The sequence below is a fragment of the Micromys minutus genome, assembly GCF_963924665.1.
Source record: "Micromys minutus genome assembly, chromosome: 11".
NCBI lineage: Eukaryota > Metazoa > Chordata > Mammalia > Rodentia > Muridae > Micromys > Micromys minutus.
In genome coordinates this window covers 33,416,912-33,438,190 of record NC_137980.1, presented here as the reverse complement: position 1 = coordinate 33,438,190, position 21,279 = coordinate 33,416,912, and the positions used below count along the sequence as shown (strand labels likewise).

The 21,279-nt window shown below is 42.1% G+C and overlaps 1 protein-coding gene across 1 annotated transcript in view; it reads left to right on the top strand.

Annotated features, from left to right (window-relative positions):
• Nucleotides 1-21,279, top strand: part of FRAS1 (Fraser extracellular matrix complex subunit 1) — a gene marked incomplete at its 3' end in the record, with an annotated part of 385,808 nt that overhangs the window by 345,749 nt on the left and 18,780 nt on the right. The window contains exons 57-64 of the mRNA XM_080924732.1: nucleotides 1,484-1,644; nucleotides 2,747-2,894; nucleotides 7,546-7,751; nucleotides 10,545-10,701; nucleotides 13,075-13,275; nucleotides 15,901-16,088; nucleotides 17,066-17,341; nucleotides 20,308-20,540. Of these exons, the coding sequence (XP_080780858.1) occupies nucleotides 1,484-1,644; nucleotides 2,747-2,894; nucleotides 7,546-7,751; nucleotides 10,545-10,701; nucleotides 13,075-13,275; nucleotides 15,901-16,088; nucleotides 17,066-17,341; nucleotides 20,308-20,540 (1,570 nt within the window). The remainder of the gene's footprint in view (nucleotides 1-1,483; nucleotides 1,645-2,746; nucleotides 2,895-7,545; nucleotides 7,752-10,544; nucleotides 10,702-13,074; nucleotides 13,276-15,900; nucleotides 16,089-17,065; nucleotides 17,342-20,307; nucleotides 20,541-21,279) is intronic.

Below are 21,279 nucleotides of genomic sequence, written 5' to 3'. Positions count from 1 at the left end.
TGTGATTCATTGAGGATGCAGATAGTTATTGATTATGCTGTTAGCTGCTGAAACAAACATCCAGGTTTCAGGGTCTTAGCACAATGGAACATTTTCACTTGTATGTTAGCCTCATGGGGTCAATGATAAGTCGCCTCTGTGTGGTTTCAGAGCCTAGGCCCCTTCTTTTGGTTCTTAAGGGTTTCAACGTTGATCATGTGCTTCTGGCAGAGGGAGATAGTAACTGTTCTGAAGATCAAGGCCTTCTACCTCATTGAAGGGATTCTGCAGTATATTGGGAACTAATACTTTTTAAAGATTAAGGTTTTTGTGTGTGTTTTGTGTGTGTATGTGTGTGTGTGTGTTTAAGGTGGTATGCATCTTTCCAGTTCCCAGAGCTCATTTTTTTTTAACAGATACTGAATGCCAAGCATGAAACCATGTGTGCTCTGTGCATTCTTACTAATCTTCAGTGGATCAGATCACATTACATAGAAAAGCAGATTGAGACCCAGAGAAGTTAAACAAATTATCAGAGTTTATTCACAAAGAGGCTAGAGACATGACCCAGTCTTTGAGAACACTCCTGCTTTTAAAAAGGTCCAGGTTTACTTACCAGCATCCAAATGGCAGCTCAAGCTCCAGGGGATCCGGCACCTTCTTCTGGCCTTTATGGACACCAGCCATGCATGTGGTGTATATCCATACTTGTGTACCAAAGATTCCTACAGTTAAAATGAAAATGAATAAGTCTCTAAAAACCTTGATGTAACAAAATGGAAGATTATGCAACAAGCAAGCACAGTCACAGAGCCTGGATCAGAACCTTGAGTTTTTCTATTTTATCATGTTACCTTTACCGTGCACCAAGGACCCTGATATGACTGCATGTTACCTCACATACCAATAGGAGAACATGGTGTTTGATGGGAAAAGAATTAATTATCTTTAGGATATGACAAGTATGGTGTCACTGTGGCCCAAAAGATAAAGTTTGTTCCTAGGATAATAAGCCTACATGGTTTAAGTAATGATGTGTATACCGCTGGATAAAATAAGAAAATCAACCCAGTTAAAACATTCCATTAAGAACATGCAGCCCCAGGCCCTGTGGGTCCCTGAGCTTGTTACTGACTTTTCCAGCTGATTCTCTCATCTCTGGGTTTTTCCTCCTTAAATAGGTTTGAGCTGTTCTTGGTGTCGGGTCTTCCCTCAAGTGCATGTGAAATCTGTTTTCCCCCAGGGACTATTTTTCCAGTGCCACACTGGTTAAGGCCCTCCTATGAGTTTTCTCTTGACCTTAGAGTTAGTCAAAGGGAGCATTGACACCTCTCAGCCGGTTCAGAGCCGGAATGGAGAAGCATCAATTAGGTTAGATTAGACCAACTGAGTAGAAGAGTTGTTCTTAGTGAATACTGTTGTTCTGGGGGAGAAGAGTGCTCTGAGATGCCCTCTGGTGTTTTGACTCGTTTGAACATAAAATATGTCTACTACTGTAATCCAGGCACAGTGAAGATTCCAGTTATCCGTCATGGCACTGACCTTTCTACCTTCACATCTGTCTGGTGTGCCACACGGCCTTCAGACCCAGCTTCTGCCACTCCAGGAGTTGACTATGTCCCCAGCTCAAGGAAGGTGGAATTTGGGCCAGGTGTCACTGAACAGGTGAGTCCACAGCAGCCAAAGTGCCTCAAAGTTTTAAGTCTCATGGTTGCTAGTGTCGTTTCTTTTTCTTTTTTTTAAATTGAAAACAGATTCTTCTCTTATATAATATCCTGATCTCAGTTTAACCTCCTTTCACTCCTCCCAGCTCCTCTCCCCACCCCCCTCCCCATATACAAGCCCCCTCCATCTCCCATCAGAAAGGAGGTGGCCTGCAAGAGACAACAGCTAAGCTTGACAGAACAAGACACAAGAAGACAAGACTAAAGCCCTCACAGCCAATCCTGGAGTGGCAGCCCAACATCAGGGAAAGAGTCTCAAGATCAGGCAAAAGAGTTAAACACACCTACTCCCACAGTTAGGAGTCCCACAAAAACACCAAGCTAACGGCCACAGTGTATATGCAGAGGACCTGATGCAGACCCACCCAGGTCTTAGGCTCCTTAAACCTACATGTGCCCTGCGTGGTTTATTTAGTGGGCTGTATTTTATTGTTGTCTTTACCCCCTCTGACTCCTGCAGTCTTTCTGCCCCCTCTTCCATGAGATTCCCAAGAAGAGGGAACCTATGGAGACATCTGATTTAGACTCTCTCTACACGATGTCACTAGGGTAGTTTCTGCCCGTTTTCTGAGTCTCTTCAAAATAGTAAAAGCTCTTTACAACAATTCAGTCCTTACTATCTTTAGAAAGACAAATGAAGGCTGGCAAGATAGCCATTCCCTCAGAGATGGATGGCCTGAGTTTAATTCTCAGGACCCACATGGGGAAGAAAAGAAATATTATCTACATATTGTCTTCTGACCTTCACAGTTTTCACTCTTGCACACACATAAGCACATAGATAAGCAAACACACAAACACATGCAAAGATGAGTAGAAATTCACAAAAGGATCCTCCCAGACTCTCCAAGTTTACCATCTCTTTTTTTTTTTTACCATCGAATATCCAACAGTGCAAGTTTAGGATAGAAACTGTAAGAACATGCTAATGAGATGATCATGCTATAAATTTGAAGACAAAAGAATCACTTTATGACCACAAAGAAAGATGCCAATGCTGGACACGGAGACTTCTCTGAAGTCTGCTCTGATCTCTCCCGCAGTACTGCACTTTGACTATCTTGGATGACACACAGTACCCAGTAATCGAAGGACTGGAGACATTTGTGGTTTTCCTCAGCTCAGCACAAGGAGCCGAACTGACCAAACCCTCTCAGGCTGTCATTGCAATTAATGACACATTCCAGGATGGTAAGAGATGGGGAATGCCTACTGCTGATTTCAAGTATATTTCTATATCTTTCTTAATTCCCATGCATCTTACATCATATTAGATTCATATTTTCATTTGTGAAATATGTATGTGCACATATGCATGTATGAATGCATGCATGTGCACTTGCATAGACATAGAGGAGACAGTCACTCATGTTGCCCATACCTGCCAAGAGCAGAGAGATGTGGAAACATTAGCCCTATACTTGAGAAGTTCCGAACCTGTATAGCAAGTTTTACAAAAGAGTCTTCAGGTGTGATAGGACATTAGCCATGGATAATAAAGGAAAGCCTGTGACAGAGAAGTAAGTACATACACATGTAAAATTGTGAAAGATGTATATTTGGGGAACTGAAATGCTGACTTCTGCTTTGAACAAGACAGCAGGTGAGTGGGAAGCTGAGAATGAGTCAGGCAGGTCCTTTGGAGTCTCGTGTTCTGGCCAAAGGGCTTTGCAAGGGGAGCAATAGGTGGCTATGAGGAAAGGGCTGGTGTGAGTTGTCTTTAGGGAACTAGTGATGTCAGGAGTGCTCAAGTGTGAGAACAGTGTGCACAAATGAGTGGAAGACAGAACTTAAGTAAGGGAGGGCGAGCAAGAAAGCTGCTGCTCAGGAGGGAGGGAAGAAAATTAGAATTTCCAGGACACCTGGATGTAATATGTGGGTCCAGAGGCTGGAGATCAAATCATAGTTTCTATTTGAGCCAAAGGGGGTATCAGCAGCAGCCCCAGTGGCTCACAATAGAGTCAAGGTAGAAACATCCCCTAAAAGAGGAGGAAAGGGGCCACGGTATAATTTTTAATGTTTTTCATTCATCTTTAAATTACAGGTATATAGTATTAAAAACAAAAAATAGCAAAAAGACAGACTCTGAAAATGTAATCTTCTTGCCATGCCTACCTCCTAATCGTCTGGTCTCCCTCGCTCAAAACAATCATTCTATCAACTTTTTCATGTTCATTTTTTTATGCGGAATATGTGTGTGTGTTTATATGTGTATATATGTATATTTACACACACACACACACACACACACACACACACACACACATCACCATAATAAAGATTCTGAGAAGGTCCCACATGCTGTAGAATTTACTCATGAGCTTTGTAAGCAGTCTCTTCCATAATTGAAGCCCTAGCAACTGTGTATCTGCTTTCTGTCTCTGAAGTTTTACATTTCCCAGAATGTCTTTTAGATGAATTCTGTCATCAGGCACACAGTAGATTTTACTGTGTGTGCATTTATACTTGGCATGTCTACAATTTATCATATGAACCAGTCAGACACTAGTAAAACATAGAGTCATTACATTCTGAAAAACACAGAAAGGTCTTTCAGTTTTCCCAAATATTTTATCAGTAGGTGCTGGAGCTGCAGTCTTAGGAATTAGACATACAAAATAGTATGTCTCTGGTCTATTAGGAAGGCTACCACATTTATTTTATAATCAAGAATTTCTCTCCAGGAAAAGAATCCCCAAACTTTCTCTAGTGGTTGGTTGTAGTCAGCAATCTTTTCTGATGTTAGCCATCTCTCTTTCTTATGATCGATAAGTTTTGCTGAGGCCATTCATTGTAAACACCTCAAGATCTTACACATATTACATCTGACCTTCACAGTAACCATTCAAGTTAGACACTGAGATTTGATTAGTTTGTGTAAGATCATGTTAAGTAAGGGATAATGGAGCCAGAGTCAAACTCAGTCTAACCCATTGGTCCTATCTTCTGCTTCCCTGTCCCATCCACTGCCTTTCCCCATGCAGTGTTTGCTGCTTCCCCACCCCCCACCCCAGGTAGCAATGTCTGCTGTCTCTTAAAAACCTAATGAAATCAGCTCTTACCATTCAGAGGTAATTGCTCACTTTTCCGACATAATCCATCTCAGGTACCTTTATCTGTTTCCACTGTGCTGAATTCAGGACCCTAAATAATCTGAGAAACTAATTTGAGAAGGTTTTCTTGTGTTTATCTCTTTCTTCTGAAGTTAGATTCTAAGGTGCAGGTGAGTATTACTAGTAGACAAGAAAGATCTTGTAGCCATTAACATCACTGGACCCCTGTATGTACAGCTGAGTAGTATTTATTCATTAACTCCAAAGAATCAGAGGTGGATTTTTGGTGAAGTCTCCATTAACCATTGCCTGAAAGGAGGATTCTGTATCCCAGGCATTGATATTTTGTTAGTTTTGTCATTGACCAAGAAGATGAACAGAATTATACTCTCTGTGGATACTATTATGGACCCACTTGAAAAAAATCTGCTCAAAGTTGTATCAGCTATAGAGTAACAGAGAACAGAGTTCTGTAGCACTTTATTCCTGGATGCAAGACTTATGCAAATAAACATTGGTCATGTACAACAAAGTGCTAAGAGAGGTAATAAACGATAAATGTATTACACCCATTGTGAGCTCACCTGTCTTTGGGAGATCACCTCTTTTGTATCTATGCATCTGTGCGCCTGAAAAAGCCATCCTCCTGGTCAGTGCTGTATCTTCCCAGGACAGTGCTGCCCTGCAAAGCCACTGAAAGAATGGCATAAATATGTATGAATCCTAAACAACAAAGCATGACCTATACCGCTAGCAAGTGCACAGCCTGTTCCGTGTTCACCTTGCTGCCTTATATTGTCTCTTGCCCACCTCCTGCTGACCATTGCTTTCTGAAAGACAGGGCTTTTTTTTTTCTCTGCAGACAGTGAGAAGTGTCCATCCCTCCAACCCCCAAGAGAGTGGGAGTGAATATCTTGTCAAAGATGGGAAAATAAGAGTCTTTACATCTCTACAGAATCTGGGGTTGGTTAATGCATGGGAAAACATTGCCAGTTCAGCCCGAGTCTGATCTGACTTGAAGCAAACCAGACTAGCCATAAACCCTATGTGAAGCTTTGGACACATGCCAAGAGAGGCACAGCTTCCTTATTTGCTTAGTGCTTCCCTTACCAGCCCATGTCCAATGGTATTTCTGTGCCAAGCACCTTGCACTGAACAGGCCCCTACGTTGTTATAATGCAGTTGCCAATTTTCACTTAGGAGTGGTGTTGTTTGGGGAAGTGTCTTCTGTCTTTTTATGGGGTCATCACTAATAACCAATAGGCTCAATTCTGACAAAAGGATTGATTTGTTCTCAAGACATCCAGCCCTTCTAAGACAGAGTCAGTTGAAGGCAAACAGAACTTCTAGGTATGGACTTGCAGAGTGGTGAGCTGCTCCTGGCACCCTTTTCTTTTAAATTTGGCAGGGCACATTCAGAAGGCAGCCAAGAATCGAGTAATGATAGCATTATGGTCACTTTCCTATGGCTTTGAACAGGAAATGCACCTCAGGAGTCTTTGACATCAGACACCCCCTTGCAATTGTTTGTGGAGAAATTAATAACCAGCCATCAACCAAATGCTGGACCTGGAGAAATGTCTTGAGTGTAGAGCATCACCGTGTGCACTGAGGCAGCAGAGAGCAAAAAGATTCCCATGAGGCCATGGGGCACATGCAAATCAAACTACATTCCACCTATCAAACTGGAGCAATTCCTGTGCTACACCAAATATCATGTCTGTGTTCTGAAAGCCAGCCCTCTCACCTACCCTGTGAGGTACTCGTAGTTTTGCTTTGCAATTTAAAAACCCAACATTCAGAAAGGCTCAGTGATTCACTGAGTGTGGAGCGGCCAGTGTGAAAGGGCAAGTCTGTTTCCTCTAATTCCTTTGTTTCCAATCACCATTCACAGGGATCATTCCTAAAGTCAGATTTAGGTCATGTGATGACATTTCAAAGAACAGCGAACTGGATAGCACTGGCAACAGACTAGTCATAGTCACTGAAATTCATCCTTGCCATATATTTTGTTTGGTTCAAATAGTTTTGGCCTATATGGAATTTCTTTGTAGTCTTCTATTTACTGTTGTCATTTTTAATTGAGGAGAAAAATCTAGACCTCTGACTGAATCTTTTTCTTTTCTTTTTTTAATTTTTGGGGAAAGGTTTCTTTGTGCAGCTCTGGCCATCCTGTAACTTGCTCTGAAGACCAGGCTGGCCTTGAACTCACCTCACAGATGCATCCACCTCTGCCTCCCTAATGCTGGGATCAAAGGTGTGGACAGCTACCACTCGGCTCTCTGACTTAGTTTCTATATAACATCTGGCAACAACAACCAAAAATTTAAAAAGGTCCCTTTAAATAGATTAAGGCTGTTTCTGTTTGTTGTTCATTTTGGTTTTTTTTGCTAATATCTCTACTCTGCCTGGTGTCTCCCTGACCTCAGGACCTATGTGAGAGGCCATACTTTGTCATCAACTCTGTGTGTTTCTTTTTCTTATTGATCCATAGGAGGAAAGCTATGCTGTGTTCAAGTCATTATCATATTCTGTTTGTGTGTGCTCCCTGTTTGTATTGGAGTTGGTAGCTGCATTCTGAAGCGGAGCAAGAATGGGTACAATGTCTAGGTCACTGTCCTTCACACTCATAGTAGCAACAGTAACTGTGTCCTGGAGTAGCAGCCAGGCTTGAGAGTCCCTTAGCTCTGGTGTTTTGGTGTCCCCTGTGGCCTTCTACGAGCGCCACTGTGGTTGCCGCATCTTCTCTCTCCCAATCACAAGGCCTTATCTCCCCGTCTCTTGCCCAGTTCCCAGCATGCAGTTTTCCAAGGATTTGCTCCTAGTGAAGGAAAAGGAGGGTGTTCTGCACGTTCCAATCATCCGGAGCGGGGACCTGAGCTACGAGTCATCGGTGAGGTGTTACACTCAGAGCCTCTCTGCTCAGGTCCTGGAGGACTTTGAAGAAAGGAGAAATGCAGACTCTTCACGGATTACGTTTCTGAAAGGGGAAAAGGTAAGTGGGCTCATGGTAGCTCAAAGATGAAATCCCTCCTTGTAACCTTGATTTGTCTGTGAGTACATGGGTTCTTGATTTGTCCGTGAGTAGTCACTCACTCTTTAAAATGTAATTAAAGGCACTCACCTGGGAAACTCAGTGTTTCTCGGCTGTGGCTGCCTCTGCATCTCCTTGTAATCTCAAGAGATGTGCTGTCTGTTTTCTCACTAGATCCCAGAGGTGTGACTGAAAGAGAATTTCCTGAGGAAATTCATTCAAATTTCCACCTCAGTGATGCTGGCCCCTTCTTAACCACCACTGATTCTTCAGCCCTCTCTGACTGGTTCCAATCCCCTCAACAAAGCAGGGCTTTATTTTAGTGGCTCTCAATTCAAATCATCACATACATGCCTTGACAGGTTGAGAGTCTTCACTCCCCTCTGAGACTGGACAAGTGAGACCTGCACAAACCGGTACTGCTCTCAGCAGCATCTTCTGTGTTCTCATGATGATAGCTCGTTAAACTCTCAACATGCATTGCTTTTCTAGCCTCAGTTTCAACACCTTTCTGCAGATCTTCTCAAAACACATGTCGGAAACACTCCACTACCCTAGTACTGGTTTCTGTCTTACTAAGGATTTTCTGTTGCTGTGATAAATCATGACCCAAACCAACTTTAGGCATCTTGTTTGGTTGGTTTTACTTAACTACATTTTAAAAATTGTGTTATGATAAATATCAAATTTCCATAATATAGGTGAATTTTACCAATTTAGAAATTGCTATGACCCTATATCCTGGCTAGAGAGATGGCTCAGCAGTTAGCATTGGCTGTTCTTCCAGAGGTCATGGGTCAATTCCCAGCACCCACACAGCAGCTCACACCATCTGTAACTCCAGTTCCAGTGGGTCTGACTCTCTCACACTGACATACATACAGGTTAAACACCAATGCACATAAAAATTTTTTAAAAGACAAGAATAAGTTACTTTTTAAAGAAAGAAATCACTATGATATAAAAGAAGTAAAAGTAAAGATGTGTTCTAATATAATTTATATTAATACTACAGTTCAGTGGCTCTAACTACATAGGAATATTTGTGAAGTCTCAACTTTAAACTATAGATAGGAATATTTTTCTCATATACCTTTGCATTCATGTTAGGGTATGAAAACAAAATACTTAACAATTCTATCTTCTATCAACATCTTTTAAAATAATTTTAAGCCCCAGAAACATATTTTAAATGAAATTCTCAAGTGGTTTTTAGATTTCTTTTGTATGTACGACTTCAATTTTACATTTTTATGATTATATACCTCCTTTTTAACTTTTTTAAAAAATTGGCCATAATGTTCTTAGCTGAACAGAAGTATTCCATTTTGACATAACCAAATCTATCAAAATGTTGTCTTCTGGTTAATCCTCTGACAGTTAGCATCAGAAAACCTCACCTGACTTGTCCTCTGCTCTTCTTCATTACAAAAATGTAAATAAATAAAGCTTTAGACGTTCATGGCTCACAAAGGCCAGTCCTGGCTTTTGTAACTTTGTTAGTGGAAAGTTAGAACCTGAATTTAAGAACACCTAGAAATACAATCTTTAGCTTTGAGTCTGAATGTATTTGGTTTCAGCTCAAAGAAGAAAAAAATTCACTGCCTACTCAAGAAATAGCTTTTCATTTAATAAAAGAAATCAAATAGACCATATGTTACCCACACGATAATCTATCATAATTTTTCAGCACATTCTGGCACCTTTGTTCTCTTTGGCTTATTAAGCATATGTCTTTAGAGTTGGCATTTACAAAAACGTCTTTTTAAAAAGATTGAAAAGTCACTATAAATTCATATATTCTATAATGAATTCATATTGTAGGAAAGATGCTGAAGGGAAAGAAAGGCCATTCTTTAGGATTTTGAAAGGATGTTAAGAAGCCACATACAAATGTTCATGGGGAAGTCTTGCCATTTAGCATGATTTGTAAAGTATGGTTTGGAACGTCTCCCTAACCACACATAGCCTGTGTAAGATAGTTGGGTAGTAAATTTAAAATGGTCATATGACAAATGTCCCAGTTTCTATCATAAAATTGTGCCACTGAGGCTGATTTTACATACATACATACATACACACACACACACACACACACACACACACACACACACCTCCCTCAGTGGATAATATTCTATTTGAGAAACACTTGGTTTCCTCCTACCACCAAAAGCTTGGGCTATGTTTTCATGTTACTTTTTATTTTATTTTTTTAAGTGTTCTGATTATATACTATTTGGTATCCAATCTGAAAGTTCTTTAGCATTTAAATTTAATATTTTTAACCTAAGATGGTGCCTTTCTGAATTTCTTACAAGAGTATTCAGTTTTTACAAAGGAAAAGCAATTTATTGACCTCTCCATGAAAAAGAGCCATATGCTAACCCTATTAATTAGTCATTTGCCTTTTGTTAACATGTGCGGTGTCATGTAGCCCAGATACCATGTGGGAGAGCTTACCACAGTTTTTGGGTGTGTTTTAGTTTAATGTTGATTGTATTGATTTTTCACAAATTTTCACCAAAACTTTCCAGTGGTTCAGAATGTCTTTATAATGCAAACCTTGTCACTGAGGTACATCCTAGTCAGGCACAAATTGCTAGAATTAAACGTTCTATTTTATAAATGAAACTGTTGAGATATTTTTGAATTCATGTCAATTTGTTGATGCACAAAGGGGGGAAATGTCATCTAGGAAAACTGCCTGTCATTGGTCCTGCTACAAGACTAAATATATATTGTGTGTTGTCATAGGCAAAGAACTGCACTGTCTACATCCATGATGACTCCATGTTTGAGCCTGAGGAGCAGTTCAGGGTCTACCTTGGCCATCCTCTTGGAAACCACTGGAGTGGAGCCAGAATTGGGAAGAACAGTGTAGCCACTGTCACCATATCCAATGATGAAGATGGTAACAGAAGAGACAATCTTTGGGTTTCGCTTAGGAGGCTGGGACATGAACTGAGAGGCTAACCAACAACATCAGTGTCTTGGAAGGGAAGGAGCTAGAGAAGCACCTCTTTAGGGCAACCTCTGAATATTTATCTAGAGTGTTCCTAGCAAATGGTCACCTTCTGTGGGGGATCCAGAAAGTTCACAAGAATTCTTAATCTCATTATCCCCTGCATTGTCAAAGATAAGGAACAAGTATAATTAAAAGGTAGAACAGGAATCTTAAAGCAAAGTATAAAAGTCCTGGCAAGGTGCCACAGGTCAGGAGGAGCTGGAAATGCAATCAGAAACATTTAAGTCCTAAGCACTAACCCAGGTCACCGCTGCCTGCCTACAAGTCTGATTTCTGATTGAATTCTCACAGCAGCAGAAGCAAACAGCCTCCTGAGCTGCCCAGGGGCAGGGAGAGAACATCCCTTTCCAGGGAAGTGGCAACATGTGTGGTTTGCTCCTAGGAGCCCCTTTTTAAATCAAAACACCATTATTTTACTAAAATAGATTATTTTAACAGATGAATATATAATAATGCAAACCCTGCTTTTTACATAATGCTTAGAGTCCTTCTTCCACGTGTTATATTAGCTGATTTTACTTAACTCTGGCAATAATCATCGGTCTGCTACGGGAAGAAATAGCATCCACAAAGCTCTTGATTTGCATTTTAGATACACGGCTTTGTGCAGCGACACTGTGTAAGAGCCTTGGTTTGTTGGGTTCTAGACTCTGTGGTCTTAGCTTCTGTGAGAGTGCTAAGGCTCCTACAGTTTCTGGTGAAAAGACAGGAACCAACTTGGACATCAATAAGAAAAGCTGGCCTTCAGTCCGGAGTTGGTAAAGTCTTTGACCCTCAAGCATGAGACCTGAGTTCAATCCTCGGCATTCTCATAAGCAGCCAGATGTAATTATAATTCCAGTGCTGAGAAGTGGAAGCAGGAAGATCCCTGGGACTGGTTAGCTAGCTATCCTAGCCTAGTTGGTAAGCCTTGGCTCCCAGGGAGAGACCTTGCCTCCGAAAAAAGGTAGATGACTCTTAGACAACAATACCTGAGGAACCTCTTGTCCCTATGGGTATACAAGCAGGAAGACACACACACACACACACACACACACACACACACACACACACACACACACACAGAGAGAGAGAGAGAGAGACAGAGAGAGAGACAGAGAGAGAGACAGAGAGAGAGAGTTGTAGTTGTAGTAGCCCTTCCTTCCTAAAACTTAGGTTCATCCCAAAGGCTAACCTTTCTCAGGCATAAAGAAATCCCAAATGATCAGGACCCTACAAGACTGAGGCTGACAGATGGCTCAGTGGTTCAGAGCAGTGTCTACTCTGGCACAGAACTGGACTTCATTTCCCAGTGTCCACTTTGAGGAGTTCACAAATGGCCTATAATTCCAGCCCCAAGGGATCCAGTGCTTGTTTGTAGCCGCTGTGGGCATCTGCACACACATGTACATATGCGACTATAGATGAAAGAAAAGCATTCGGAAGGTAACAAATTCACCCTGCTCAGCAGCCTTCCAGTGTTTAAAAGAGCATCCACCTAAAACTGCATAGTCAGGATGAAACTTTCTGAGAAAGAAAAGATAGAGTTGAAAATTTTCTAAAATATTCTGTAACCTACTATGATGATACAAAATTAATAACTGCTCTCAATTTCCCATTATTTTATATTATTCTCTGACAACATCCTAACATTCTTCTCCTCGTGAAATTTGAATGGGGGGAAAACTATTTCTATTGGAACACAGTTGTGTTCCAATATATGTGCTGAGTTAAGAATGTTTATGTTCTTAAACTAACTGTACTGACTGAAATAAATTGTGAGGCCTTAGAAAAAAGCTGTCATGGGAAGGTCTAAACACTGAGACAGATGTCCAAATACTCCAAATCAATATACTTAAGAAATAGCTAAATGAGACACACTATAAACCTTAAAAATGTGGAGCATTTTTATAACAAAAAAGATTGTTTTATAATCGGTCCATAGGTATTGATCAAGTACTTACTATGTCTTAGTCCCTTGATAAATTGTGAGCATTTCTATGTTAAAAGCTTTAGTTTAGAAACATTTCTTGCACTAGCATGTCATGTTGGAAGCTTGGCTACCATGCATTGTAGGGACATCACACCTACAGGAGCCCAGATCAGTTCCTTTGTCTAAAATATGGCTCAGGGGTAAATACTGGTTGATCTTTATGACTGCCAACCATTCGGCTGTGCTATTGGGAAGAGTTCTCTCCTGTTGCTATAAGCTATTTTCTTAGGAGTCTGATCTTTTGAGTAATTCTCACTTGCTTTTATTTTCCTGCCCACATTTCCCAGCCCCCACCATTGAGTTTGAAGAAGCCGCATACCAAGTCCGGGAACCTGCAGGGCCAGATGCCATTGCAGTTCTGAGCATCAGGGTCATCCGCAGAGGCGATCAAAACAGGACCTCCAAGATCCGATGCAGCACTCGAGACGGCTCTGCCCAGTCTGGTGTGGATTATTACCCCAAGAGCAGAGTCCTGAAATTCAGTCCTGGTAATGGAATGCCAACTTCAGTCTCTGGGTTTTCTTTCCTTTTGTTTCTTTGTTTCTGTCTTTCTTTTTTTAATTGTTGTTTTGGTTTTATGTCCACATAAGTTATTGATTATACATAACAATGGATCTTATTATGATGTTTTTATAACTATAAATAATGTATTTTGATCTTATTTACTTCCCCATTGCCCTCTCATGTCTTTCTCATTCCCAAAGCAATCCCTTCCCCTTCCCAACGTGTCTAATTTATAGGGTTTTCTTTTCCTTTTGGTATTGTTGAGACAGAGTTTCTCTGCATAGCCCTGGCTATCCTGGAACTTTCTCTGTAGACCAGGCTGGCCGTGAACTCACAGAGATCCACCTGCCTCTGCCTCCCTAGTGCTGGGATTAAAGGTGTGGGCCACCAACTGCCCAGCTAGGGTTTTTTCCCAATAGAGAGGTAAATGTCTTACATTTGAATAAAGGATTATGCTGAGATATTGAATTAGAATATAATACTTTCAATAATATCCTGGCTCTGTAGGTTCTCAGACTTGGTAAGAGGCTTCCTTAAACTCAGTGGTAGAGGCTAAGGAATAGTGTGCAATCTTCCATTTACTAAAATATGTATTTGAGATTTCAGGTAACATTTTAGCTAGTTTTAAAAAACATAATCATCTATGCACAGAACACACTGAGCATTTGGGTTTATATGAAACAATTTTTGTTAGCTTGTTATTTAACTGAACAAAAACAATACTTTATTTTAAATACAGAAACAGCACAAACACATAAACCATGCAGTGCATGGTAGAAAATGCTGTGCTAGGCCCTTTAGGACTTACTGGAATCTGGAAGATACAATCCCAGTTGGCTTTAGATCTACTGGGAAACAGGATATCCGGTTAAAAACTTAAAAACATTTTATTCTGAAGACAAAAACAGTGGTGGGTTTGGCAAGAGGGAAAAAACCAGAATCAAGTCACAACAGCAGTTTGGCTGTCTGACATATTGATTTGATAGAGCCGGGGTTCTTAACCTGAGGGTCACTGCCTTTTGGGAGTTGAGTGACCCTTTCACAGGGGTCACCTAAGACCATCTATATATCAGATTTACATTATGATTCATAACAGCAAAATTACAGTTATGAAGTATCTTATTACACAAGTAATCTTATGGTTTCTGAGGAACTATATTAAAGGGCCACAGCATTAGGAAGATTGAGAACCATTGTGAGAGAGGAAATGGGTCAGGCAGATGGGAAGTTGAATTGTAAGCTAGTTGTTGTTTTAATAGAACTTTCTGGGAAGAAAAAAACGTTAAGTGTCTACTGTAGATCCTGGTACCATTTGCAGTGTAACCAGCAAGGCACCACTGTTCATACCTGTTCAGAGACATTCTGACTAGTGTCCCAGAGGCTCAGAATAGAGGTCCCCAAACCTCTGACATCTCATAGGATCTTTAAAAGTCTTTCAGCTCTGTCTTAGTTATGATTACTATTGCTATAATAATAATAATAATAATAATAATAATAATAATAACAAGACCAAAAGCAAACTGGGGAGAAAAGGGTTTGTTTGGCTGACACTTCTATACCATAGTCCATCACTGGAGGAAGTCAGGACAGGAACTCCAACAGGGCTGGAACTGATGCAGAGGTCGTGGAGGAGTGCTGCCTCCTGGCTTGCTTCCCATGGCTTGCTAAGCCTGCTTTCTTATAAAACCCAGGACATGAGTCCAAGGAAGTCATCATCCACAATGGGCTGGATCTTCCTCCATCAATCACTAAGAAAATGCACTACAGGCTTGCCTGTAGCCATATCTTTGGATGCATTTTCTCTACTGAGGCTTTGCCCTCTCCAGTGACTTTAGCTTGTGTCAAGTGGACATAAAACTAGCCAACACAAATTCCCTCTCTGGCATGTCTATCAGGTGTTTTCTGGAAGGGTAGCTCCAATCTTCCACATCTGTATCATTTCTTCTTCAAGCATCTTTACTCTCTCTTTTGCTGTTTAAGGTTTGGAGGAGCATAGGGCAAAAGAAACATGAACTAGATGTAAGAAGGAGGGAAGGAGGAGTCATTACTGCCATGCACTTCACAAGAGATGGAGTGAATGTCTAAAGCCTTCGCCTGCCTCCTCCCAGCATCTCACTCCCTCTTCTTATCTTTGCAAAGCCTGGCCTTTTAGCCTTTGTCTTTTAGGGCACATCTTGAATGGCATTTGTGTTTAAGCTCTCACAGCCACATAAGTGTGTGTGTGTGTGTGTGTGTGTGTGTGTGTGTGTGTGTGGTGTAAGGATGGAAGAAAAATTAAGCAAAAAGAAAAAAGTGTAACCAGGATGAAGTGTACTTTGGATCATAGATTTTTATTACAGCCAGCCTGTGTCAGGCAGGGGCCGTTAATCCTTGTATGGTGTAGAATAGTAAACCTGCAGTGACGTGTCTCTACTGCAGGTAGACTCTGGTCTGTAAAACAGATTCTTCACTTGAGACAGGTCTGCAGTGATTAGCGGTCAGCTTAGGAGAGAGCCCTGAAAGGACGAGGCACATTGTAATGTGATGTCCAAGCTGTGTCAGCCTACACTCTCTTGAGCGTTCTCCTGACGAGGTGTGTGTTTGCTCTTTTTGTTTTGTTCTCGCTGAAGGTGTGGACCATATCGTCTTCAAAGTGGAGATCCTGTCCAATGAGGATCGAGAATGGCATGAATCCTTTTCACTAGTCCTTGGCCCAGATGACCCAGTGGAAGCAGTGCTTGGGGACGTGACTACTGCTACGGTGACAATTCTAGACCAGGAGGCAGCAGGGAGTCTCATTTTGCCAGCACCGCCCATTGTGAGTTGATTGATCCAGAGGATGGCTGGTGTTGTGCCTCAGTGGCCAGGAGATGAGAACGGGACACAAGATGGCACTTGTTTGTGCTTCTTGGCTCTCCTTCCACATCTCCTTACAGGGGACACTGGGACATGTGTGGAGACATCTCTCCTTGGTACACACATGGTCCTGTGCTCATCTGGCGGGTAGAATCACAGATTCTGCGAAGCCCATGGCCCCCAATAGCAAAAAGCAGTTATTTCGTTACAAATGCTAACGGCACTAAGGGTAGAAAAACCCATTTCTGACGCAAGACCAAGCTCTTTCCACAGGATCTGGCAGAGGAGGCGGGAAGAGCAAGAAGTAATGCTACTGCATATCTCTCATTCTGCATGCTTTCCTCACATGGGATTTATACGCAGAGATGTGGATTGCGTTTATCAGTTTGGGAGACATAGAATGAATGCAATAACCTTACCATTAAGAAGAAAATGCCCAAGGTCACCATTAGATGCTCAATCCATGCCTCAAGTAACCAGCAGTATACCCCTAATCTCCCTTAACTAGTCTCTTTTAGAGGAGACGACTATTTCAAAATTTCTCTCTTACTTGACTCTGAGACAAACACAGCACCTGCTTATTTTTCCTACTTTGGCCAAGTGTGCCTCTGTGCACCATTAACAATTTAATGCGCCTCTAAATTAGCAGCTGCCATTAGTAACAGACTCTGGATTCCAATGTGTAAAAGAAAATAAAGTTTACTTTAGACACAAGAGACAAGGCTCTGGTTTCAGAATGCAGTCGGCAGGATAATAAAGCTTCCAACAGAATTTCTTCCACCTATGGTACCTTCATCTTTGCCTGGCAAAGACGTGCAGTTTCCTGTGGTGGGTTACAGAGCCCCCGTGAAGAGGCTCTGAGCGTCTTGGGGAAGGGTATGGTCGTCCCTGATCTTCGTGTTCCTCAGCCCAGCCTGAAGTTTCGCTGCTTTTTCCTAGGTAGTCACTCTTGCTGACTATGATCACGTGGAAGAGCTAGCAAAGGAAGGAGTCAAGAAAGCCCCGTCCCCAGGCTACCCGCTGGTCTGTGTCACCCCCTGTGACCCCCACTACCCCAGGTATGCTGTCATGAAGGAGCAATGCATCGAGGCTGGTATCAACCAAACATCTGTGCAGTTCAGCTGGGAAGTAGCTGCACCCACCGATGGCAGTGGGGCCCGGTCTCCCTTTGAGACCATCACTGATAACACACCATTCACCAGCGTCAACCACAAGGTGAGTCAGGCTGACCCATCAGAAGGGAAAGAGCTGGTGTAGCTCTGGTCTGTCAAATTCCGTGAGGTCTGTGCATGCCATTTGGAATAAAATAATAATAATTTGTTAGGAAAAATAATGTTAGGAAAAGTCACATGGTGTCCTAGGAAGGAACTAAGCAGTTGCCTATTGGTGTCTTTGTAAAACCCTCAGTCTGACTACCTTTCAGCCACTTAATATAAAAGAGTTCTCTGACCTCTCTCAGTCACCCAAACTGTAAAATAATGTCTCCCATTCATCCACTTGACAAGATCACTGACAAATATGGATTATAAATGCTTAAACAAGTCCCGGGTTCCAGGTGGGTACCATTAAGTGATTCCTTTTTATGTATTTTTTTTTAACCATTCAGTATGTATTTCTGTATGAACTTATTGAGGACATGAATTTTGATTTCTACCACAGTTACAAATCTTCAAACAGCCGGCAGATGAATGGCACACAGTAGGGAGTGAATTGTAAACTGAGGGATAGACCACTTACTGTGTGGAAGACATGAAAAAGAGCTCCTGGGGCTGTTGGTTTTTGTTTTTTGTTTTATTATTTTTTTCAAAGAGCACCCCACACCTTCCCACCCACCAGAGACCAGGACTATTGATGTTCGTCCAAACTTGGGAGAAGTGCCCCCAGCAGATTTCTTCAAACACCAGTAGTGTCATTGTTTTTCTGAAAGAGACTTGGAGGCAGTGGAGGCTCAGCACGGATGGAGCTGGCTAGCACGCTTTCCTAGCTCCGGGCCTCGGACTATCGTCTTTGAGTCCAGTAGGTCAGGGGCACGTACCGTAGCTATTGTCTTCGACACATTTTGCTCACAAAGGCTAAATGGCCTTCTGTATTATTAAAAACTTAAGCGCTTGAGAGATGCTTATAAGATTGAGCTCTCGATGCACACACGTGAGAACCTGAGTTTGAATCCCAAGAACACTCATAAAACTGGGCATGGTAGTGCATCATTTCAGTGAGCCTGAGGTGAGGTGGGTGGTAGAAACGGGAGAAACCCTGGAAGCTTGTAAGCCTGAAGCAGGCAGGGCATTGACGAACAACAGAGAGACCCTGCCTTAAAGAGGGTGGAAGACAAGAACCAAGAACCCAAGATGTCAGTACACACATATATGCACACCCATATGTGTGCACACAGAGACAGATAGACAAACACTTAAAGTAAGACTTAACAGCTTATTATATTGTAAGTATATAATTCCATTTCAACAGATCCTTATATTTGAGCCAATTACATTTTTTAAACTACTACTAAATGCACAGCGATATGGCTCTCTAAGTCTGCTCCTGCACTGGTGACTGACGCTCTTTCCCCCGGTTTCCTTTGCTTCATATTCATTTCTTCAATTATTTATTTAGTGCCATCATGTTTATGCATTTTTGTAACAGGCCTAACACCCCTCCTAGACCAAGTCCATTTATAAATAAATAAAGAGGTGGCAGCTAATTAAAAAAGTTTAATGGGAAAAAAATCTTCTTTAATTTTTAATGGACTTGAGTGAAAATTGTTTCCATGGGAGGAATTTCTACATTTATGTGATTGCTTGGTGGGAGGTCTAAGGCACACAGAACTACTAATTAATTTTCCTGACCTGTACTACCCATGCACACACACAGCACCTGACATGTCCAGGTGACAGGGACTGATAATGCCTCTCACCTTCCTTTCTCCTCCTGCCCCTATATCTGGAAATTCTAAGGAATCTGAAAAAAGACTTTCAAAGGCCAAGAGGTGTCAGAGACCAGACTGTCTGCCTCAAGCTTGTCTGGAATGCCGACCTCTGCAAGGTTGGGGGTTGGGGTGGGCAGTGGCAATCTCTCTGCTTGTTACTTGGGAAGGGCTACAAAAGCCAGGATGCTGTGAGCATATTTCTACAAAAAGATGAAACTTTATTGGGCATCTGACTGACTGAGATCAGTAACAAACCTCTCTAGTCAGCCTCCCTCCTCAGCCAATAGTGGGAGGACGTCTGGGAGTGGGAAGAAGAAAAGCTGCTAATGTTGGGGTAACAAGAAGAGAACACATTTCTTTGGGAGGCAAGCTGCAGTCTGTGCAAGAGATTTTTGAGGTTGGGACATCACTGGCCAGACATCTCAGCGCCTCTTCCTTGTACTCTTGAAAGGCTGATTCCAAACCAGAAGAGTCATTAAGGAAAAGAGTGGAGACTTTTTCCTGAAGACAAGGAATTACGTCTCATGAGTCTAGGCCTTGACCCCATTGCAGCCCATTCTCTGCAGCAGAAGCATGGTTGAGGCCAGTGAGTCTTGCTGGAAGATGAAAGCAACAGTTATGTCATCCTTATGCTAAACCTCAGGTCTAAAGAGAGCAATTGATACAGTTACTGTAGACTGTTTAGGGGCCTTTGCTCCACCTTTACCTATATTCTGTCTCATCCCTTCATACTACAAGAATTTACTACTGTGACCCTAGTACCTGGTTCATGGTGGATATCATTGACTGTCTGATAAATAAATGGATGGGTAGATGGAAGGAAGGATGGATGGACAGATGTATAAATGGATGGATAGAAGGATGGATGGATGGATGATGATGATGGATGGATGGATGATGGATGAATGGATGATGGATGGATGAATGGATGGATGATGGATGGATGGATGATGGATGGATGGATGGATGGATGGATGATGGATGGATGATGGATGGATGATGGATGGATGATGGATGGATGAATGGATAGATGATGGATGGATAGATGATGGATGGATGGATGATGGATGGATGGATGGATGGATGGATGGATGGATGATGGATGGATGATGGATGGATGGATGGATGGATGGATGGATGGATGGATGGCCTCCATCGCTAACTTTGTAACAGAGCTTGCTGTATCATACCCATCAAATATGAAAACATGCTCATGCGGCATATTCCTGTCTGTGATCCTTTATCTTTCCTACAGGTCTTAGACAGCATTTACTTCAGCCGGAGGTTCCATGTGCGTTGTGTGGCCAAGGCTGTGGACAAGGTGGGCCATGTAGGGACCCCACTGAGGAGCAATGTGGTTACCATTGGAACGGACAGTGCTATCTGCCACACCCCAGTAGTGGCTGGGACCGCTCGAGGCTTCCAGGCACAATCCTTCATTGCAACCTTGAAGTACCTGGACGTCAAACACAAAGAACATCCAAACAGGTCAGGCAATGATTTCCTCGGGGAGTGGATTTCAAGTATCCTTATGTGTTTTCCAGCTGGGGAAGATCAATGAAAGATGCTTTCGCAAAATTAAGTAGTGGTAATTAAAGCTTCAGAAGAAAAGCTTTCCTCAAAGGCCCCTCAAGGTCTAGCTCATCACCTGTCTCCTTAGGCTCACTTACCTCACCTGCCCCACACCTGCAGAGAAGCACCGTACTTCCAAGGACTTCAAACTCCTTCAGGTTATGTGCTCAAGAGCCCCCAACTCCACTTGCAGTACTTAGGTCCTCTTGTTCTATAATGTGGTGCCCACAGCCTGTCTTCTAGGAACACTTTGAACATCTGCTCCATCTTGACTTAGAGGCTCCTCTGATGCCCATCTATGCCTTCTTCAGTGAGTTATCATCATTCTTGTTAACCATGTGGTGTGGGGTAGATGGTGAAGACCATAAGAGAAGAGATCAGGACTATTTATTTTGTATCTCCACCATCTACTTCAGGGCTTCCAGTCCTCAGAACTCACTTACTGAACAGATGCTGAACTAATATGTAATAACACAGTCATAACTACAAGTCACTGGACTTATTTTTTCCTCTGCCACCATGATTATAATTCCATTCTTTTGCATAGCAGAAGAGACTACGGGTTCATGCCATACATATTCATTATACTTCATAGAATTTAAGCATTTACGTTGGTGAGCATCTGAGCGGGCCCAAACATATGCAGATCTCTCTT